This window comes from Amblyomma mixtum, chromosome 1 (genome assembly GCF_055824585.1).
Source record: "Amblyomma mixtum isolate Tamu chromosome 1, ASM5582458v1, whole genome shotgun sequence".
Classification (NCBI taxonomy): Eukaryota; Metazoa; Arthropoda; class Arachnida; order Ixodida; family Ixodidae; genus Amblyomma; species Amblyomma mixtum.
The window spans coordinates 314,266,649-314,290,333 of NC_143012.1; the positions used below are offsets into that span (position 1 = coordinate 314,266,649).

Genomic DNA, 23,685 nt, shown 5'->3' on the forward strand with positions numbered 1-23,685 from the left:
AGCTCCGGTGCGCGCGCGTGGCCTCCGCGAACGGCGCAGCGCCGGAGCAGATCGCGGCCGCGATAAGATCCGGCGGCGCGATAAGATCCGGCGGCGTGCCCGAAGCGCGCTTCGATCGCGGAGGCCACGGCGTGCGCGTAGCCTCCGCGATCAAGCGCTCCGCGATCGTATTCGCGTTCCGTGTTCGGGACTAAAGACTCGGCACAGATGAGTTCCGTGAACTCAGACTACGGTTCAAGTTCGTGCGGCGGAAGACATTCAAGGACAGTACGAATTCGAAAACACGCGAGCGCAGTGTGCCGACTCGCGCAGAATTTCAGCGTCGCAAGAGGCTCCCTTTAAGCTTGAGTTTCGTTTTGTTTGATCAAGTTTTCGATATCTCCTGCAGTCTGAATTAATGAGGTTCCACTGTACACATTATATGGCGGCTTGGGTACTGGCGGCGAGTGCGAACGAGGTCCGAAAAATCGAGTGGTCAGTTGCGGTGCGTCCGAAATTTCAAGCGCTCTTACACATTGGCTCTATGGGCCATGTCGCGGTGCCACGAAAAAGTCCGAATAATCAAGCATGTCCGAAAAATCAGGCGTCCGAATTTTCGGTCGTCGACTGTAATCAACAAAATTCACAAGCAGAAGCGCAGGAATTGCATTCATACAGAAATATTCACGACTCAAGGGATTTATACATAGCTGCCTGCCGCCGTTCACTCCTCACGGGGAGGACCATGCAACTGGCGATCATTGACGATGTGCAGGCAATGCTTAGTGTTCGGGGGTGCGGTAACAACTCACGCATTCATATCATCTGCATTGGCGTGGGTAAAGTGTTCACAGGACCCAAAATTCTGCATACTGTGCACAACGCATTCTGGGCAAGGAACGTTACAAATTCGTATCTTCCCAAAACTCCTATCAAGAGCGATGGAATACTGAGATTCTACAGTAGTTATCACACTGATGCTTGCATAAACGAGGCTGAAACAGAAGCACTTCCAATCTATGGCAAGGGGTCCACTATTCTGCTTTAAAAGAAAACTTGTTGAAGAATGCTGAATACTGTCATTTTTTTTTTAAGCCACATTTCTGCATCTGAGAACTATACAATGTCATACTGGTGCAAACCATTGAAATAAAACACAACTCTTCTGTCTCGACATTTCTGTGAACTACTAATACTCTAGCCATCACTCCTTTTAACACCCATCATTCCATCGTCCCCCTTTTGCATAGTTTTCAAGCACCAGCATAACAGAAGCCCCGGAAATTTAGGAGCAAAGAAGTGACTATAGTTAATGCCATGATACTCTGGCAAGAAGTGCCTCACCTTGTTGAGGCCATTGAGTGCTGGCTCCTGGGGCACAAGGATTGTAGCCTGGTAGTTGTCCAAGGGTTCTCCCGATCCATTCACAGCTTCGGGGTGGTAGGTGGTGGCTGCTACAGGGTGGGCAGGGTTTGGCACTGGAGACTACGGAGAAAAGTAAGAGACATCTTTTGTCTACACGTCCAACAAACAGGCCCCATTAAACAAGTCAAGAGCTGGATGCACCGAATACAGAATCCACGCAGCGTGAAAATACATGTGCCACAACCCTTCTTATGCAGACTTGCCATGCTATACGTAGAAAAAGGTAATGTGCAATATTCCTCTGCTGAGAAAGCCTTTTCCTTTTAAGCTTGCAGTGGTTGCTGTTTATATGCAAAAATGAGGGCCATCATATAGCTTCCACCTATCAAAATATCTTCAGTTATGCTTCTTTTATTGATACTGTTACAGCCATTGTCAAACATATACAGCATAAGGGTTTCACTGGTTAGCCATCTAGTGAAACTGTCGGACATCTGGAAGTCCTGACCGCAGGAGCAGTGAGGACGAGAGCTGCTCCGACTTTCGAAGAATTTTTAATGCCCACGATGAGAAAAGTACACACTGTGGCCCAAAAGCAAATGCCTTGGGCTATATACTTTTGACAAAGGCTGTATATCATGGCAACTTACGTGAAATCAAGAAGCAAAGCCGAAATTCGTAGTATTTCATAAAAAACGCACGCAAGAGAAGTGCAACATAGCCAGTGAATGAACAGCAACTAAGGTGATCCTTACTAGAGAAATGAGAGGACCTTTTCCGAAGTTTCTGAGTCATCTAGAAGGTGCTCGTGGCAATTCTGAAGGTCGTAAAAACCAAGCACCAGTTAAGTTCGCTTCTCTACGCAATGCCGTCAACACACAACACAGCATGCCAAGTGCCAGCTCAGATGGCTTCCTTACATTACAGCTGTATCACGTGGAAAATGGGGCTTCAAAGCGAAAGCTGCCGCCGCTTTCAACATTGCCATGACAGCAGTTATGGGCACAGGAAGGTAACTACAAAGCTACAACCATCCACGCTGTGGCTTCCGGGGTGCTGTCCATGTGTGCAAGAGGAGAGAAAGCGTGCTAACTGCCTGTCTACCAGCCCTCTACCCGCTGTATCTCCCGTGCCACTAACAGCGAATACGATATGAGAACACTAAACCAAGATAAAAGTGCGAATGTTGGTGCGAAGCATGGCATGAACATTTGCCGCACCATCATGTCTGTTGAGCAGGGTGGCGAAACCCGCCACCTGACATCTGAGCAGCACTGCTTGGTGCTGGGGAGTTCAATATAGGTATCCATTCTATGGACAATGGCATTAGATATGCAGTGAAGTAAACATGGCATTCGTTTCTTAAAAATATTCAGGAAGAGTTCAATATAGTCAATAATCTGTAATAATGAGTGGTATGCTGTATCAGAATACATTTCAACAGTCGGGCTTTTTTTTTTTTACTGTTTTATTATTCAGACTTCTTTCAATGTGTTAACTTTACAGCATGGCTAAGCTCTGAAAGAGATATAGAGTGATGCAAAAAAGAGAAGAAAGAGTGAGGACCCACTGTGGAAATGATGGCGGCAGAGGAGTGGATGTTGGCCAGGATACTGGAGTCCATCTCTTCGACCACAATCACCTCATCCCGCTCCTCGTCTTGGCCATCTGACCATAGCACGGACGCCTTCTCATTGGCTGCACGTGAATGGGGCAGGGAAACCAGCAGAAAGAGACCAGTGCAATTAAGTTCCTGTCCTTTCACTTCAAACTTACTAATGATTAATGTTCTGTCCTAGGCAAGAATTTGAAAAGGAAACCATTTTGAGCACTGCCGCAAGCAACTAAGATAAATGGCAAAGCACTGCTTACTGTGAGCAGTAACCTGAATTAAAAATGCAAGGCTAACCTTGTTGAAACAATTAAGGCTGCAATTTGGGTAAGTTGGTACTGATTCAAACAACTGCAGCAAAAGATTAGAACTTGCTATGTTTAAAAGTACGCCATAGAATTTCAGAAACAAACAGAGTAAGAGCCCCAGTTAGGACAAGAAGAACACAGCTGCTATATCTCTACTTTGGAAGCCACAATTTGACAAAACTGAAAAAACAGCAACATGCCTAGATCTATCATCTGAGATCTATAAGAAATTTCTTGTGAAAAAACTGCTGAACCATTTCAGCAATGAGACTAAGTATGAACATGAAATATTCAAGCTGGTTAGCTTTGCACTCTCTCGACATGTGAGTGAAAGTAGCTAATGTTACCTTGAGTTCTACAGCTACATTCTTCCATGGGTCAACAATAAAACGTGACAACTTCATGCTCCGTGAAATGCCCATTTGGCAGAACTCAATGAAATCACTTCTGCGACAACGCTTAAGTATCAACACAACGTTTAACTTCTAGAACCTGTGCGATGTCACCTCTGAGAAATCTGTACCCAAAAATTTGGGCTATGTCTTCACTGCCTTCAGGTTTCAAAGCAGCTGATGGTCCTTATCACTAACTGAAATCCCAATGCAAATCTGCATTTGCAACTAGTCCTCATCAAAACACAAATGACATGGGGCAAGACGAAATTTGCAGCCTAGCAGTCATGAAATTGTGATGATTCATCTGTTGTTATGACATTTAATCACCGCTCTTTAAAGGTATACTAATCGTGACGCTGATCATAAAGTCCATCTGGAGCAAAAACTGGCTCGAAATTCAAAGGGTTCACATATTTTTTGTTGCGCCACCTGAGGCAATCGAATGAGTTTTCAAGGGATGTTCAAAGATGAAAGGGAGGTAATGAAACCTTGCACTGAAGCATCTATGTTAGCTATGTTCCAGAGAGTGACCATATTTCGGCGCACACAGTTTCACAGCTGGTGTGCGAGCAGGGGATCCAAGCATCAACTGTCATTGAAAGGCTGGCAGCAGTCACCTGGCGCCTGAGGCTGAGCGAGGTGCATGGCCGACGTCCCATCAGAGGGCGGCACGGGGCAGGCTGGGTGGGCAAGGCTGGAAGAGGATGGGGTAGGGGCCACAGCAGCAGCCCGATGCTGTGGCTGGGGCTGGGGCTGCTGCGAGCAGCAAGAGGAGGCCGAGGACGAGGAGGAAGAGGACGAAGGGGGCTCCAGGATGTCACGGTACTTGGACACCATCAGCACGGAGATGAAGTAAACCACAGCCAACGCCAGGAACTGCGCCTGTTTGGTCTCATCCTGGGCACAAGGGGGAACGGCCCCATGCAACATGAGACAGCGCGGTAGTGGTAAAAGTGTGCGTGCACTGCCCAAATGCAGCCCTGAAGTGGCCACATTCAGTGACGGAGAAAGCCTTGGAACAGCCACATTCTTTCTTAGACTGCAAGGCTTCCAGCATTTCGTCTCAGCATTGCTAGCAAGAGGGGCAAAAAAGCCAGGCATAATATACAATACATGCCGTACTCTGAAGGTATTGTAGATGATACGTAACAAATCATCGTGCTGCATCATCTGTTCCATCTACTTTCTCTGATCAACTCGCTGCACCCTCCTTTCATGAAAAGAGAAGCTTCCCCATGATGCAATAAGAGCCATTCTCATCGAACAGAATCCACAAAGAATGACAATGAATTCAAAGAACTGCAAGACAGAACTAGCAAAGTGTGTTTTAGAAATAATTTTCAGGACAGGCTTTCCCATTGTTCTCGGCACTCATGCAGAATCCCTTTTTGCTAAGCAATGTGGCAAGCCTTACAGTTCCTGGGTCGCGTCTATCCATGGGCTAAGTGCTGGTTTACTGGTTTTCTTGGTCTGAAGTGAAACTGTTGCAGTTTCACCGGAAGCCTAGCTGGGGCAAATGAAGGCAACAACTGGACGGAGCTAGGCAAAACTGTACCAAGGACATCAAGAAACTCGCTATGTGGCAAAACACTGCATTTCCACCAATTACTCAAGAGCCTGACAGGCACATCTGGAAAATATTTATGCTGCTAAACCAAGCAGCTTTCATAATGACAGAAAAAGAAATCAATGCACCAGTGAGAGATCGCCTAGCAAACAGTGTAGGTAGAACATGCTGCATGAAATGTTGCAAGCATGCACCATCTCGCGCCTTCAAATGACGTCAGAAAACCTACAACGCAATAAAACATTCCCTTAGGTGAATCCTCATAACCTAACATAAGCTAACATATGAGATTTCCTAAGCACTGAACTTATAAAACTGTAAGAACATTAAACTTTCATAACAAAAAAAAAAAAATGCTCCTAGCATATTGCTTCGTATGTTTTGTAATAGACAGCTGTGTAGTGCCGCCGCGGTGGCTCAGCGGTTATGGTGCTCGGCTGCTGACCCAAAAGACGCGGGTTCGATCCCGGCCGCGGCGGCTGGAATTTCTTTGGAGGAGAAATTCTAGAGGCCCGTGTACTGTGCGATGTCAGTGTACGTTAAAGAACCCCAGGTGGTCGAAATTTCCGGAGCCCTCCACTACGGCGTCTCTCATAGCCTTAGTCGCTTTGGGACGTTAAACTCCACAAACCAAACCAGACAGCTGTGTAGTACTAGCAACCACATCCACCAAAAAAACAGTTTTCATTTTGTTTCTGAAAATGCAATATTTTTAATTATTAATTCCACTGTTCACCTACCAAAATGAGGCCTGCACTTTTCAATCAGATCAAAGCCTGCACCGGGGCAGTTAACTGCATTTTTGTAGTAAAAAAAGGTTTAAAAACTTCACTTCCCTTCCCATACAGAAAAACTAGTAATGATAATAAGACCAAAAATTCAATGCTTGCCATTAAAATTAAAGAAGACAGGAAAGATAAACTGAAATTAACTGCATGATAACATTCAAACATTTTGATATGCAACAACAAAACCAGCCATAAAAGGTATAAAGACCACATACAATCTAAGCTAAGCCTGTCATATGCAAAATCAGCTTGCAACTGCATGTTGTCTTAGCTATCCTGGTTGGCCAATGCATAAATGCAATCTACTGCTTACGTTGACAAGAGCAATAGTATTGTTTTCCCCTCAAAACAAGCACCCTGCATGAGTCGTACACAAAAAAGAGTGACATACGTCTCTGTAGATGACAGCTCGCAAACGGTTCACATCCATGTCCTGCAGCAGCTTCTCTGGATCTCGAATGGGGCTGCTTTGACCGCCAAGGTTTTCCACAATGTTCTGCAAAGCACCGAGATGAGACACATTCTCTTGTTTAATAAAAAGGAAATGAAAACATCATGTAACGAAAGAAGAAAACGCAAGGTTCTCCCAGTGCAGAACGCAGCAAGTAGACAAATGTCAGGTGCCAAGGTAATATACACATAGCAGCTAACGCTGGTCATCCAAGTTACCGCAAATCACAATCCCCATCATAATATTTAAAGGTGCACTGAAGAGGATCCTGAACATGTCTTTTTGCCGCGGGAACTCGATCCACACATTCCTAGCATTCTTAGAAACAGTGACTTATTGCCCTGTGTGGCCGATTTGCCCAATTAAAACGAATTAACGTCCGGCTCGCGCCTTTTTTTTTTTAATTCTGCCTCGTACGGTGGGCAGAGTCAACCAACGCGTGGAGCGCCTTTCACCCAGTCCCATGGAGGCTTTGCTTTCGCTTTATTTTGTTTTTTAGGTTTCCATGAATAAATAGTTTCATTCGCAGATAATATAGCCGCAAAATAAGCCCGAAGAAATAAATATATGCGCGGACTATTTGCTACTACGGACTACTACGTATTACTCCGCCGATGGCAGAGCGGCAAGCCGCCACGGGACTGGGTGAAAGGCGCTCCACGCATTGGTCGACTCTGCCCACCGTACGAGGCAGAATTAAAAAAAAAAGGCGGGAGCCGGACGTTAATTTGATTTAATTGGGGAAATTGGCAACACAGGGCAGTAAATCGCAGTTTCTAAGAAAGCTCGGAACGTGTAGATCGAGTTCCCGTGGCAAAAAGACAAGTTCAGATTCCTCTTCAGTGCATCTTTAAGCCCTGAGGTACCTATGTTAAAAATAAGTACATAAGAGAAGTCACACACTCAGAATAGAAGAGAGACCTTAGCTGATGGCTGCACACCACCGATGAGTGCATGAATTGGATTGGGCCGCAGTGGGTCCCTGGTGGTGGGAGTCTGCGGTGTCACGGGTGTCAGGGGGCAGCTCCTCTCCCGACACTCCAGGCAGTTGCGAACAGCCGCTGTGCACACTGCACCCAATGCGAGAACAGCAGAGCCACACTGTAGTACAATCCTGTGATCCGGGGTAAGGATTTAGCAATGCGCCTGTAATGCAGCTCCGCCCCTCCGGAGAACATGTAAATTACATCCTACGTTCCCTCCCTTCGAAAGGCAGCTGATACAAAAGAAAACAACTCTTTTAGCTTGGCACTTTAGTCAGAAGGACAGCTGCTGCCATCTATTCACAAAGCCAATTAGCAAAACTACAGTGATATACTAGGCCAGCAAACAATTAAAATAGCAAAAATCCTACATGAAGCTAACAGCAGCACAGAAATAATGAACTCAAGCACTGCTTAACACCATGTGATAACAGCCATAAACTTCTGATGCGAAGGTGTAGCTCCACGTATCATTACAACCAAAGAGTGCCTCTTGAAAGCAAAAAAACAAAAATTTGATTTCAGCCCCAAAGCCTTAGGATGGGTGTAAACTTCAATCCAGAGATTAAAATTGGGCACCTTAATTTAAGATTCACCATGCTGACAATGGTTCCTGTCTTTCATGCTATAATGTCATAAAAAAAATGACCCGAATGCAAAAAAAAAAGACAAAGAAAAAAGACTGACGTCGTACCTAGCCTAAGACACTGCCTAAGGATTCCTCCACTGGACATGTTCTTCTCAGCTTCCAGGTCTGAGAAGCTCAGGGATGAGGCAAAAACCAACACGTCCGTCATGTAGACCAGCCGCTGGAGGAAGGCCACGGCCACCTCAATGGCCATGCCTTGCGTTGGCTCAATCACGTCCAGCTCATGCTGCTCACACGAGAGGGTCAAGGAGATTGGAGAGAACGTAGAGAGCATAAAACAGGTTAAGTCAAAGGCATGTGCAAGGAATGAATATGAATGTGTACAGTGGTGTTGAAAATAGGAACATTCCATGCTATTAGATCTTCTATTGTTTACTCTTGGTTCATTAAAATTTAGTATTACAGTCACTGCCCCCAAGATATAGTCCTTGTGAGGCACGAATACAAACGGGAAAGAATTTCAGATGGAGGAAGGGACGGAATTGGAATGCTCAACATATGAAAGTCCGGCTCTAGTAGTTTAGCAATTCTGTTACATAAGAAAGCAGCAGCTTACATTGGGGGAAGTCGCAGAAGCTAGCAGAGGTAAGAGGCCCCCACAGGCAATGATGATGTTGTCAGCCAGTTGGGAGATCAGATGTACTGTGTTGATGACAAAGATGGCATTCTCCCCACTGTTCACAAAGTCTATTACTGTCTTGGTATTGTGGCTGTAAAAGAAAAGAACCAGAGAACATGAGCAAACACTAAATACATGCACGCACACAAAAACTCCCCTTGTACTGTTCAAAAACAACCAGAGAAGATAATTTCCTCTGAAGCCAGACTAAACTTTTCTCAAATCCTTGCAACTCATTTGCTTTCATTTCAGTATTCTCATTTGTTAAGGTCCAGCAATGAGCAAACGGAGGTGCTCCTTCGTGAGGGGGTGCCCTGGATGTCAGAATGGTGAACTCAGGATTGTTGGCAGTGCGCACTATTAAGCAAGGAGTGAGTGGAAACGCATGCTTTTTGCTTCACTATCAACACGATAACAGCGCAAACTATGATTGTGCTATATATAAAAAAAATGTCCAATGCAGCCTGCGAATTGGTTAAGTGCCAATGAGCTGCATGAATACGCTTTCGTTTTTGAATATATTCGTACTTTAATTGTAACATGTATAGACAAAATGAATTATTTTGCACAAAAGTTGTAACACATACAAGCCCAGTATATATTTCTTCAGACATCAAGTACTGACCTGCGCCATACTTGGATGTCTGTCTCGAGTGAGAAAAGCAGGTCGGACAGGAGGCGCTGGTGGATGGGTGACCACCGAAACTCGGGAATGCGAAATGGTGGGCGTGAAGGCCCAGCATTGAACAGCTGTCTCCCCGTGGCAGTTGAGCTTGCCCCAGCAATCTCAACCGACTTTGGTCTTGAAGGTGGTGCCTTCTCAGCAGCAGCAGCAGATGACGTATGCGAAGCACTACGCGCACGACGGACAAGTCCGGCATCGTTCGTGCAAGCATCGTCGTCGTCATCTTCGCCAGAGCCTTCAGCAGGAGGTGCGTCGCTCAGCCCCATTTCCGCCATGTGCCTGCGTTGCCGCTCCACTTGTGCCTCGATGGTGCTGATGCCGCTTGCTTCAGCTGCTGCTGCCTTATCATCCCCTTCACTGTCAAGCAAGTTCGTTTGTGCCACAGTCCGTTTCGCTTCCAAGCGTTCGTCATTTACATCGTCCTCACCCTCGCCGTCTGCTTTTACGACAGCGCAGCGGTTCCCATTGCTGTCAACTTCATCTTTGACGTCACTCACTGCACTAGATTCGTCAGGAGAAGCACCACCACTGCCATGTACAGGAGATTCTTGTGGTGACGGCAACACTTCGGCGTCCATGGTTGGCGGTGGCAACGGCACATCCTCAGTTGGGTTCACAATTGCAGGAAGGTGGCTGCCCAGTTGCTCAGAGCTCACTGTGAACTTGGGTTGCGGCTGGGGGACTGGACTGCTGCCAGCCGATTCCTCCAAGCTGCTGGCATCTGCGCCAACACCACCGCTGCTTCCTACGGATTTTGTAGGGGAGCCAGACGCAGCATCTTCCGATCGGCCATCAGCCTTTCCTTCCCACTGCTCGGTTTCAGCCTTCACCGGCTCGTCTGTGGGAGCAGAGGGCTCCGTCGAAACTGGGCCTGCTGACTCTGATGAGACTTTGCCGTCTGCTGGTAACGTTTCGCTGCCTTCGTCCTCTTTCACGACTTCTTTCTCAGCGCTGTCCGCCCCATCGTCAGGAAGAGCAGTGGTGCCTTCAGACGTCTCGCTTCCATCCCCAGCCTGAGCATCCTCAAAGACATCACACTCTGCCGATGCTTCGCCGCCTCCCGCTTCATCTTTGTCCACAGACATTTCGCTCGTGGAAACGGGCTCATTGTCTTTAACCGCTTCTGGTTCTGGGCCGCTTTCAGTCCCTTCCTCTACTGCTTTACCTTCAACACTGCTAACAAGTTGGCATGCATCAGCCTGATCTCCAGAGGCAGCCAAAGCCTCTTCCTTATCAATCGAGCGTGGGCCCTCACTGAATTCGCCAGGTGGCTTCCCTTCGACGTGCTCTGGAGACTTCTGCTCGGTATGCTTCCCACAAGCCGTGTCAGTGGGATGGGGGACAACGTCAGGGGAAGTTCCGGGTTCCCTTGTGGCGCTATTTAGAATGGGTGACTCAGCTTCTTCGGGAGGGGTGCATTTCTCTTCTATGCTGGGCTTGCCAGAGATGGTCTCCTGGACTGGAATCACATCAGGGCAGACAACAGTTTGACTTGGCTGCACAATATCCGCTGGGCCCTCAGAGATTTCAACAACTGGAACAACCTGGAAGATTGGGCATGAAATCAGATACAATGATCTCAGATATATTTGAAACTAAAGAAAATGATTTAACAGGCATACAGCTATACAAATGTTAAGGTAAAAGCTTGGGCGAGTTGCTGGTTGCTCATTCTAAACCAGCGCAAAAAAGACACGGACAACAGGAAGAGACGTACTGTTTGTACGTCTCTTCTGTTGTCCGTGTCTTTTTTGCGCTGGTTTAGAATACACAAATGTGTTCTGCCCATTCTACCTTATGGTTTTTAGTGAATTCTTTGAAACTGCACCTTCCTACTCCATCAACAAAGACTCCAAGGTAAGCGCTGAATGACTTTGCTGTACACGAAATGCTACACAGAAGTAATAAATACGGCTGAAAGTTTGGTTCTGTTTGTAGGGTTTAACGTCCCACAGCGACTCAGGCTATGAGGGACACCGTAGTGAAGGGCTTCAGAAATTTCGACCACCTGAGATTCTTTAATGTGCACTGACATCGCACAGTACACGGGCCTCTAGAATTTCGCCTCCATAACAGCTGAAAGTGATGACAGAGATTTTGTCTTTGCTTCATGAAAAAAGTGAACAACAAAATGAAACACTGGCAGATCGTAACAAATCATATGCCACAGAGATTAAAAAATAAAGCATAAAGGATGCCAAAAGCCCAGGTCTGCATATAAAAGTAGTGAAACAGGTTTCAGCGCCCTTATTCCCTCCTCTTTGCTGTTACACAATGTCCTGCCTTCCATCGACCAGAAGAGCCTCCAATTAAAGCCCCCCCACAATGAGAATAAAACCGCTGAAGTCAATCCAATCAAGTGCAACTACATATTATGTGAGAGTGTAAGGGTCCTGTTCTGCAGAAAAGTCAGTGTCAGCATTGCCATCGCCATTGTTGTAACCAAAAAGTCCAGATTGGTAAAAAAGGTGGCTACGTCACATGTGGAGCGGCGGATATGAAAAGTGATGAAAACAATAGAAAACTGGTGATTAAAAGCTTGCAACATGACTCAAAAGTGATTAAGACATGTAAGTATATAAAGCAAATGAACTGCGCTGAAAAAAAAAAAAAATTGGTGTAGTCGAGATTCAAACCCCTGACCCTTGAGTCAGATACGCTACCATTAGGCCACACAGGAATGTTTGTACAACTTGGTTAAAATAGGGCTTTATATGTTATGTCGAGTGGTCTTTTACATAATGATTTTGATATTGAAAGAAGAAACAGTGTCTGTGTTTGCGTGGACGAGAGGAACCGCTGTTGCGTCGCACCCTTGAATATGGACCTTAAAGGTGCACTGAAGAGGAATCTGAACTCGTCTTTTTGCCTCGTGAACTCGATCTACACGTTCTGAGCATTCTTAGAAACTTCGATTTATGGCCCTGTGTGGCCGATTTCCCTAATTAAATCGAATTAACGTCCGGCTCCCGCCTTCTTTTTCGAATTCTCCCCGTTCGGTGGGCGGAGTCGACCAACGCGTGGAGTGCCTTTCAGCCAGCTCCGTGGAGGCTTTGTTTTCGTTTTATTTTGTTTTTTAGGTTTCCGTGAATAAATAGTTTTATTCGCAGATAATATAGCCGCAAAATAAGCCAGCAGAAATAAAAATATGCGCGAACTATTTGCTTCTACGGACTACTACCTATTACTATGCCGATGGCAGAGCGGCAAGCCGCCACGAGACTGGGTGAAAGGCACTCCACGCGTTGGTCGACTCCGCCCACCATACAGGGGAGAATTAAAAAAAAAAAGGCGGGAGCCGGACGTTAATTCGATTTAATTAGGAAAATCGGCCACACAGGGCAATAAATCGGAGTTTCTAAGAATGCTCGGAACATGCAGATTGAGTTCCCGCGGCAAAAAGACAAGTTCAGATTCCTCTTCACTGCACCTTTAAGTGTACCAAAGGTTTTCAATTGCCTTTTTAACACCTACTTTTCTAACTAAGAAGAAAATACTACTACTTTAGCTATACATCTAAGTGGTCAACCATAACGCTATTCAAAAACATCAGTCAGATTTCTCGTGCCAAGTGTGCTTTAACTGAACAACTTCGTTTTGATTTATTTCTGTATACACCATCTTTTATTGCACACAAGTAAATGCCCTATTTACTAGTCCTCAATACGGTTTATGAGCTCAAGAAGACTGGGACACACCCTTGTAAATGTAATTATATCATGTCTTTTCCATGTAAGTGTGTTAGTGTTATATTCAAGCCCCCCTCACGTCATCTGATGGCACAGGGTCTGGCAGCTGACTTGGTGTGGACGGCACGATGGACGGGAAAGTCACAGTTCCCCTGCTCGATTCTTCTTCCTCTTCCCCCAGCCCTTCCCTGACTTGCACTATGTCCGGCCTGGCAGCCACCACGGACTGGTCCTCAGATGCCCTGCGAGCCCCAGGGAGGTCCGACTCTGGCGGTGGGCACCGGTCCAGCCCCGAGATGGTGCTGATTGGCCGCTTGCGACGCACAGCCGGATCCGTGATGTGGTCCACGCGCCGCTGGTCAAAGTGCTCATACATCTGGGCAAAGTGCAGCTTGTACTCCTCCAGGGACACCTGGAAGAGAACGGCAGGTGATGTTGGACTCAATATTGATGTATTTAATGTTAGATTCAACATTAATGCATTCAATCTTAATGCATTCAGGGCTAATGGACATTAATTACCATAAGGATGGACATGGTTTGAATGCGTTAGCAAAGTTATGAATGCGTTAGCAAAGCTAGCCAGGTACAGACAGCATGCCAGTGATGAATGATGGTCAACAATATCTTATAGTTTGTGGGGACTCTCCTAAGGTTCCGTCCTCTCAGGTTCAGCTTCCCCATGATAGCAAGTCCTTCCTTGTTACCCTATAAAGGGAAGGAGCCTGCACTGCCGCAGCGCTAGTGCCGGGGGAAGTCATTGCATGCGAACTGTCCAGTGCGGCTCCACACTTGGTCAACGAGACAGTGTGTTGCACAGGAACTTATAACAAGAGCTTGTCTTGCTCAGCCTTGCAGCATTTCCCCAGCCCCACTAAAGGCGAACACTTGCTTGTAACCCTGCTGGTGAGTCAGACGTCCTCTATTCCTTAGTGTATTCCTACCAAGGAACTTTTCCTCGCTGGTTGCTAGCCGCAGTTATTGTTTTAGCGGCAATAAATGTCATTTGTGATGGCATGTGTTCTATTTCACTGCCGTAGCCTGCCGTAGTTGGCTTACACTCTGCAGTGCTAGCCGATCATGCGGGGGTGGGGTTGTGGTTTGGACTGTCAACCCTGGATATGGGGAAAATGAATTTATCTGCCTGAAACCCACAAGCTTCAGGTTTAACTCTGCAGTATGCTCAGGCATTAGCTTTGGCAGTGAACATTAAAAACTAATTTTTCAGTGCTCAATCTTTAGCCTGGCATAGACCTGCTAAAAATCACAGCAGTTGATCACAGAAAAAATTGGCAGTTCCCATTCTCGCATCTCTTTTTCCTTGTAGCTCTAGAGCAGAGGCTCTCAAACTGGTTTCTATGGAACCACAGGGTTCCTTGGAGTGTTTTTTGGGGTCCCCAAGCACTTAGATCCATGCATGCCTCAACCTCCACTTTTCTTTTACCCCCTTTATTTTGGGACCAACTGCACTATAACTGTTCACTGCAGATTGTTTAACTACACAGCCAATCATTACTAACTGAATTTGGGCATTCCTTGATGTGCCATATGTCTGCATGCTCCCTATTTCATGCATATTGGGCAGGAAGGAATTACTCAGAATTCGGGTGCCTCGAGGATAAAAAAGATTGAGAACCCCAACTCTGGTGCTGCCTCTGCATCCCAAGCGTGCACCAAGGTCTTGTCCTTCTAAGTACAGGCTTTTTTTGCTAAACCACAGCAACTTGATCAGGCTTCAGATTCAAGGCTTATATACATTAAACTTGGCACCATGGCTATCTAGTAAAATGAAAACACATGCAACAAGTAAACGCCTAATTGCACTGCGACACACAGGTGAATTTTCCTTAAATGTACACGTAATACTTGTGTGGTCTTCAACTACTGGGCAACGAGACAAGTCCCGCAAAGAGAAGTCGAGAAAACATGCTGTGAATAGATCAACTTCGCCGCCTGTGCATGGCTACATGTAAAAGCATATGAATGTTCCTTGCTAACACACTTTACTGATGTCCCACAGGCTGATTTGATCTGGCATGAAATAATATACAAACGTACAGCTCACGCTTTGAACTTACTGGAGGATTGAAGGAAATTAGCAAAACCTGAAACAGGACTCGTGCTCTGCACAACCAGTACTGTTTCCCTAGATGTAACAACATTACTTGCAATAATAACCAGGTCCCACATCCAGTTTTGGCTAGGAATCACAGTTATGCAATAACCAACAAACAAGGCCTTCCATCATGCAATGGTTGCAAACAGCAGCAGGGTGTAATGCCGAATGGAAGTGGATGCCACTGACCTTGGAATGGACAATGGCCAGAGTGTCAACCCAGACTCTCCACCCTCCGTACTCATACTTGATGGCGTGATGGAGCAGCATGCGGAAGAGTGAGTAGACCATGTCCGAGATCTTCTGCTCCTCCCCGTTGCGTGGATGAATGTATGCCATGGCCACCAGCCACTCTTGCCACACGGACATTTGAAGCACTGTCCTGAAGGTCCACCAGAGATGAGAAAATATGTCATGTCATTTTGGCAACGATTTCATCCAATTTTGATTTTACTGAAGACAACTTGGAGAAATTTATGAAGTTAACTTTTCATATCCCAAAATCGGCACTTCTTAAACAGCATACCAAAGTACGCAGGTATGTAGCAGTTCCCATTTCTCATTGAAACTGTGGTGAAAAAGAGTTTGAGACAATGATGTGACAATTAAGTGATAAAGGTAGCACAGTGAATGAGTACATGTGTGATGACACAGGCTGATGTGTTTAGCAGCAGCACAGATAAAACTTGAGACAGTTTTTGACAGTTCGAAGAAATTTGAGAGAGTCCCGCAATCCAGTCTTCTGAGAATGTGACTACTGAAAGCCTTTGCATGGATGCATATACTGTAAAATCCCGCGCATAGTATGGACTCGCATATAATACGAGGTGTAATTTGGGGATAGCAAAAATGTAAAAAAGTTGTCACTCTCTCATAACGCGAGAAAAGAAAGGCAGCCAGCTCGAGAAATGTTCCGGAAGTTGCGGAAGCCTAACGCCCCCCCAATTATTTGCACACGCCGGCACGTCGGATACTAGATACTATGTGTGTAGTGCAAATGGCAGGTGCAGAGGTGCCATGCTGCACCTACTTGTGTTTTGCGCCGCGAGCATGCGCTAACTGGATCCGGCATATCCACTGGCGTGTACGCATTGGAAGTGTCAGTAGTCGGAACTTTCGTGATCGTTGTCGTCGGATGTGCTGTCCTCCGAGAGGCCCTTATCAGAGATATCTTTCCATAGAAACATGTCCTCAGTACCGTCGAGCGCGTTCCATATCCTTCATTTCTTTAAATAGCAACCGGTGAGCTCCTTGGGAATGCTGACCCAAGCATCTGTGATCCGGCTACACAATGCGGCTGGAGAGGCCAGTGTTTGGCAGCAGAACTGCAGGCTCTCCTCACCTCATTGAGAACATCTTGACAGGGTTCCAATGCTTTCAGCAGCTATGATTACTTTCTTTTTAAAAGCAGCTGAGTGCTGGTTTTGCAGTCCCAACATTATGATTATGCGAAGTGCGATTGTTCTGGGCATCGCGAGGCCAGGTCAGCATAGTGAAATGGCGTCGAAACCAAAACTACCGACCTATGCTACTGCTAGATAGCACCTCCTCCCGTTGGAAGTGAGATAGTGATGAAGCTTGATAATAATGAAATCTGAACTGAGGATATTGGCTGAAAATTTTTCGGATCCGCATACAATATGAGGCGAAAATTTGACATGTTAAAATCTGAAAAAAAAAAAAAAAAACCTCATATTATATGCGGGTTTTTACGGTAGTTGAATTTAAAAGAGTACAGCTAATTACTGAACTCACCGCAGAGTATGCAGGTGCAACAAGGGGATGGCAAAGAGTGAGTGCTTAACACAAGCACTTCAGTGCTTTTGCATATACAGTGGAACCTCGATTATACGACGTTCAGGGGACCGCGCGAAACCGTCGTATAATCCGGGTGTCGTATAATCGAAAATCAAAGAATGCGGCCAGTGGCGCTCGGCCTTGCGCCGAAAACTGTTGACCGGCTTCAAGCCCGCGGCAAGTACGCCAATCAGATTAAAAAAGACAAAACCCAGCATTTGTTTGAAACAGATTTGCAAAAAAATCTTTATTACCGTTTAAAAAAAATCGGTAATTTTTTTTTTTGCACCTTTGCCCAACCTCGGCGCATCAACTTTCTTTCAAGGGCTGCCACGTCCGGCAGTAGGTCGCCAACATCGTCGCGCGCGCAAGCACAGCACCGGATGTTGTCGACGCTCTGCAACACGTCCGCGTAACTAGGAATGGGAGCGCAAACCTCTGCATCGTTGTCCACTTGGGAAGTTTTATCATGGAGCACAAGCATCCATTACTTCCATTACAAAAAGCGCCGTGGACGCCGCTGTCCTCGCTTGGGCGAGCGCGGCCTCGCCCGCTTATCTGTTTTTTCATCAGCGTCGGCTCCTGCAGACGCATCTGTTGCTGGGACGCGCGTCTTATCTTTTCTCTTTATCTTTCCTCTGATCTTTTAACTCTCCTCGGCAGCGGTGGTGGCTTGGCTCACGCCAGTAGGCGGGCCCGTGCGCTTTCCTTTTCATCCTTCTCTCAGTCGCAACAACAACACGCAGGCCGCCCCTCCTTGGGACTCCGACTGCACAGGCTCGACGAAAAAGGGAGCAAGTGCACTTGGCGGCCTCGGCAACGCTCTCTTCCGCGCAAAAACGGGGGTGCTTAGATTCGCATGCAAAGTTTTTTTTTTTCAGAAATTTTTTTCCGAAAATAGGGGGGAGTACTTAGAATCGCGAAAATACGGTACATCCCGGCCTGCGTTTGCTGAAGACCTTTTTTGACGGACGGTACGAGCCAGCCGTCGTACGAAGCGGGGTCCTTCTAAAATTTGCGTCGTATAACCGAGGTTTTTAATGCATTGTCTCTATGGGGGTTTTGCCGGGACCGCACAAATTCGTCGTAAAATGCGGGTCGTCGCATGACCGGGGGACGTATAATCGAGGTTCCACTGTATATTCAAACTTATCTTTGACAGCAAAACGTCACTAAAGTGTGATGAGGCAAGATTTAAGAATGCAAAACCACAAACCAGCATAAATGATGGAGCAGGACAAATGTGTTGTGTAATGGTATGATCAACAACTTGCAACCCTTTCGGAAACATACATCACAGTTGCATGCAAGAAGTATTGCAAACATGCTAAAATATCTAGATTTAATAGTGATCACACAGCAAAACACTTATCACACACAGAACTTCATACAATCAAAGGAAAACATTCAAAAGGGGTCTGTCTGGTTGGGAAAGGAATTTAATTTAAGTTAGAATGAATGCGAAGCAAACTGCAACTTGCCCGCAGTCACACCTGGTAAAGGTTGGTTGGTTGGTTTATGGTTTATGGGGTTTAACGTCCCAAAGCGACTAAGGCTATGAGAGACGCCCTAGTGGAGGGCTCCGGAAATTTTGACCACCTGGGGTTCTTTAACGTGCACTGGCATCGCACAGTACACGGGCCTCTAGAATTTCTCCTCCAAAGAAATTCTAGCCGCCGCGGCCGGGATCGAACCCGCGTCTTTTGGGTCAGCAGCCGAGCACCATAACCACTGGGCCACCACGGCGGCTACACCTGGTAAAGGAACTGAGTAGGTTCCGAAATGTCATGTTTTCTTCATTTATTAGTTGGCATTCTTTCTAACTGAAAGCACTCACTTAAGATTCACTGGTGCCAATAAAGAGTGGCAGCTGAGTCTATAAGGCTCCCTCACCTTCTGTTTTCCTTGTTGTTGTTACACAGCAGGGTCATGTCAGAGAGGAAGAGCTTCTTCACTTCAATCAGCTCCTCGCACGGCTTTGACTGACGGATTAGCGTAGCCACAACCTTCAAGATCACTGCGTCAGGGCATGGTAACGCACATTTCAGAAAAACCAAGACCCACATAAACAAAGTGGACAAAAGCACAAAATTTAATACAAGCTCTGTAAAGACATCATAGTAACTATGCCAGAAAACAAAGATTAAACAGGACAGAGACACGACAGTGCCTGTACATCCCTTCTCATTTTGTGTCTGTTTTTTTTTTTTTTGCATGCTGTTACCATATGGCAGCATGTTATTGCTCAAGCGGTGCAGGGACTTGTTATTTTTCACTCATTCCGACTACTGAATGTTGCCACATAGTCTCAGCAGCTCAGCAAACTTTCTTTTTTGCAGAGGCATGTTTGATCAAACCACAGTTACTTGTGAATCGTGCCAAAAAAAAAAAAAAAAAAAACAGCACAGAAAAAAGTGATTACATAAGTTCTTAATCTTAACTAACGAGAAATTTCATATTCTTAAACACCAAGGTCTGCAGAACAAAAACCTAACTCAGAAAATCTGTGGCATAAATGTTGAAGGACCCCCTAAAACTTTGAAATACTCTCACAATTTTTTTTAGCTTACTTGAGAAAAAACACATCAACTATTCACTTTCTATGAGAGTAAAAGACAAGTTGAGAAGAAGACTACAAAAAGAGAAGACAAAAAAACCACTGAGACATCCTAACGATGCCTCATGTGCACTGCTGAAAAGAGGAAAAGACCTTAAAAATACAGAAATGGCCGCAATTATGGAAGACCTTTCAAGATTCTTCAAGGATCTGCTAATTTGTGCACAAGAAGAGAAGAAGCACTTGTTACTTTTGCAAATACAAAATGTTTGCTGTAACATGGTGCAACCTGAATTGGCTACTATTCTCAAAATCGCAAAATCGGCCCTTCGTTGCAACGTTAACAAAAAATTCCAGACATAAGCAAGAGGCAATCAAGTTCAAAGCAGCCAACTAACTTGGGTTTTCCAGCCTGTAGTGAGACTCTGGCTCTGAGTGCTTGGTGTAGAGGATCTGGCTGGATATGTGCTCTGTCAGCATCTGTACAGACAATGACAGAACAAGAAAAAAACAAAAAAGAAAAAACAAGGTGAAACTAAGCAAAGATTTGTAAAAAGACATCAAACGTGCTGTGTAAACATGTAAAAACTGCATTGCTCTGTATTAATGAGAGTACCTTCAAGTGAATACCAAGAACGCAAGCAGTTTAGGTTTGGTTTGGTTTATGGGGTTTAACGTCCCAGAGCGACTAAGGCTATGAGGGACACCATTGTGGAGGGCTCCGGCTATTTTTGACCACCTGCAGTTCTTTGACGTGCACTGACATCGCACAGTACACGGGCCTCTAGCATTTCGCCTCCATTGAGATGTGACTGCCGAAGGCCGGGGTCGAACCCATGTCTTTCGGGTCAGCCACTGAGCACCATAACCCCTCAGCAACTGCGCCAACCTATGCATAAATTATATTACTGTCACCAGATGAATATTTACTGGAACTAAAAACATACCGCACTTACTTGAATGTAATGCGTCATGAATGTAACGCGTGGGGCAACGTTACATGCTACCCAGTGAAAAAAAAAAAACCACAAACGCAATGAGAGGCCAACAGGTGCAAAAAAATTATCTACCTGTAATCGCCTGACGCAATGGCCAACACCTGTCCTCTTTTTGATAACGCTAAAACCTTTCTAAAACTTTTTGAGATAGGACGAGCTCTCAGAAACTAAGTACTCCTCCTCACTGTCGACCCCTAAATGCTCTCATCCTTGGTGTCGTAGAGGTCCTTTGATATGGCGCATTTTTTGAATGACCTAAAGACCATGTCACGAGGCAGGCTGTATGTACCGAGCGGCAGACACCCACTCAGCAATCTGCGATGCGCACGGTCACTTGGGTCTTCCCGAGAGCATCAAGGCCTGACCCTGCCAGATCCAATTGGTGTCGAGTTCCTGCACCCTACCCTTAAATGACGTTCTGAACGATTTTGACTTTGGATGGGTTGTGATTTGGCGTCCATGGTACTCCCGTAGCCAACGTAACATTGCAAAACTGCGGAAACTGAAACACAGTTGTGGCTGCTTTGAAATGGCTGCACTGCAGCACTGCTTTGGGAAATGGAGTCACGGTATTCGATAATAATGCGAGGGTAGACTTTATGAGACAAAAATTTGGAAAAAAAAAAACTATTTACATTGAAAAAAAGAACACTAATTATGGCTTAGGCCACACCTGGACAGCAATTCTACTGTTTATTACTGGAACTAAGTTAATGTACCGCCATTTTAAGAAACAGTACACACATAAAAAAAACCTCCTATGAGCCTATTGAAGCTTTACCATCTTTTACAGCTCAGTAGCAACAATTTATACTTGAACACACACCCCTGCATATAAAAGAGGCACATAATAAAATAAAGACCATATACATTGTGTAAAGAAACATGAATAACATGAAACACTTTAGACACAACGCAACATGGACCAAGTAACCATGACAAGCAACAAAACTCATTTACCTTAATGGCCTTCTAGGTAAATTAACATTAAGAACGTGATGGTAGAATTTTCACAGGACAGAAGAGGGAGCACCAGAAATATTAAAACTCCTTCACACCATGTAAGTTTAAAATGTGAAAACCCTTGCCTCATAGAGGGCGTTGTACGTTGCCATGGTAAGATGGTCAGAGTGCAAAAGCAGACGCTCAGCCAGGAGCATGTAGAGGTTGTGCGGCGTCATCACATCATGTTTCCGCCTGAAACAAGTTGTGTTACACATAAGAAATATGCTCTGAACGGCACCCACTAAAAAAGTGGTGAACCTCAGAGCCAGGAAAGTGGACATATTTGCATGATCATTATTTGGACAGGCTTACAAACACTGTAGAAGGAGCCACATGTTTATAAATATATACTCAAATAAATTGTTTTAATTAAATGTCACTCTCTTTCAACTGCAAAGAGCACTTCGTACGCCATGACCTCCTTCGGTACCCAGCCAGGCACATCTGGAGATTATGCGGGCTCGCACATCATATATACAGGACACCTCTGATGTTAGAACTCAACAGTGAACAGACAAACTCAGATGTTACAATGCATGTTAACTACTTCACTTCATCATGCTCAATTCTATACTATGAAACGCTGCACTTTTAATTCAGTGGCCAGTGTTATACATCACTTAAAAAGCATTGCATGATGGGTATTTATGGATGCAAAGGTACTAAAACCACAGGAATATTTTGGCTCTGAAAAGCAGCATCAGTGTTTACGGCTTTGCTTTCTTGTTTATAGTAACCAGCATTATGTGTTCTTTCATTGTTGTAGTCCAATGCCAAGCACCCAATGAAAAGTCACACTGCCACATACAATGCAAAAGAAGCTGAGAAAAGTAAGCATCATAAATCACTGATGTTGCAGCCTCACTTGTGCGTGCTTCTGCTGAGGAAGTAGCCGAGCAGCTTCAGAGCCTGGAGCCGTATACTCTCATTTGTTGAGCCCAAAAGTTTGAAGATTGCCCTGGAAAGGAAGAGAGTACTGTACTCCACGAATGTGTCTTAATGCTTTCTCAAGACAGTGGGTGAAGACGAAGAGGAGTATGCCATTTCATGAAGGTAGCCCTGAAAACAGTACTTCAGAAATGAAGGGTTTGTTACAGTAAGGGGTAATGAATATCCCCTTTCTGAAGCCTGCAGGTGCCCGAACACAGCAGAGGTACCACAGAAGCAGCTAAATCTGCTGCTTGAATTGGATCTACAGCAGACTCGCAATAATTCACACTCGGATAATTCTTACTTTCGGTTAATTAAAAAAAATATCAAAATTTTGTTTGGCTGGCAACTTGTTTTGAAGCCGCTTAATTCGTACCGCAATTGATCATACGTTCGGTTAATTTAAACTTTTTTTCTTGCTCCAACACTCCTGATGCACAAAAGAGCAGCAACCAAAGTCGGATGCGTCAGGCCACCGCGCGAGCTGAAAATTCGGCCCCTCCAACTGGTTAACTCAGACGCAGTTTGAAGGGCGGCCGTGTTGATCGGAGTCACCAAGTGTCCGAGTAGTTTCATTTTCTGAGCTCTGTTATCAGCCCGCTAAGAGCGAGGCTGCCGGCTGCTCTTCAGCGAGCCAAGCCCAGCTGCGCACCAGTTTGGATGCTAATTGACAATCGCTGTCCTTTCTTTTAGAGGGCGTCTAGCCATTCTGGCATATATGTGCGTTCTCCTCATTTCTGTCCGCATAGACCTGTGCGTTGATAATGTGTGCTTATCACAAGCTGCTTGCTGTGTGGTGGTGTCCTCACATGAACACCACCGTGTGCAAGGATGTTCCACTGCTACTGTGTCGCACCTGTGAAGGGGCTGCGGAAGGCCTTAGTATTATGGAGCAGTTCTGCTTTGATATTCTGTGTAGTAGGCATGCAATACACAACGGCGGAATTCTGACAAACTGTTATTGCTGCACAGTTATCACTTAGGAGCAGACAATCATTGCCTATTTTTTCATCAGTTAAATTTTCTGCAGAGCCAAGCTGTTTCTACAAGATCTTTTTTTTTGGTAGCCATTCGACTTTTTGACCTTCAGATAATACGGACCTTTATTCCAGTCCCTTGAAGCTATATTTAATGTGGTTTTACCTTATTGTTAAACCAGTGCATTATTGATAACTTTTTCAACCACAGATCA

At 45.4% G+C, this 23,685-nt stretch overlaps 1 protein-coding gene across 4 annotated transcripts in view; it reads right to left on the reverse strand.

Annotated features, from left to right (window-relative positions):
• rg (A kinase anchor protein rugose) overlaps window positions 1-23,685 on the reverse strand; it is a 317,271-nt gene that overhangs the window by 178,238 nt on the left and 115,348 nt on the right. For all 4 annotated transcript variants that reach the window (XM_089567001.1, XM_089567004.1, XM_089567002.1 and 1 more), the window contains exons 18-31: window positions 22,429-22,521; window positions 21,647-21,755; window positions 19,959-20,040; window positions 18,897-19,020; window positions 15,396-15,588; window positions 13,170-13,502; window positions 9,342-10,945; window positions 8,654-8,807; window positions 8,143-8,323; window positions 7,387-7,535; window positions 6,406-6,510; window positions 4,277-4,556; window positions 2,915-3,042; window positions 1,324-1,464 (exon numbers count right to left, since the gene is read on the reverse strand). In XM_089567001.1, the coding sequence (XP_089423127.1) occupies window positions 1,324-1,464; window positions 2,915-3,042; window positions 4,277-4,556; window positions 6,406-6,510; window positions 7,387-7,535; window positions 8,143-8,323; window positions 8,654-8,807; window positions 9,342-10,945; window positions 13,170-13,502; window positions 15,396-15,588; window positions 18,897-19,020; window positions 19,959-20,040; window positions 21,647-21,755; window positions 22,429-22,521 (3,676 nt within the window). The remainder of the gene's footprint in view (window positions 1-1,323; window positions 1,465-2,914; window positions 3,043-4,276; window positions 4,557-6,405; window positions 6,511-7,386; window positions 7,536-8,142; window positions 8,324-8,653; window positions 8,808-9,341; window positions 10,946-13,169; window positions 13,503-15,395; window positions 15,589-18,896; window positions 19,021-19,958; window positions 20,041-21,646; window positions 21,756-22,428; window positions 22,522-23,685) is intronic.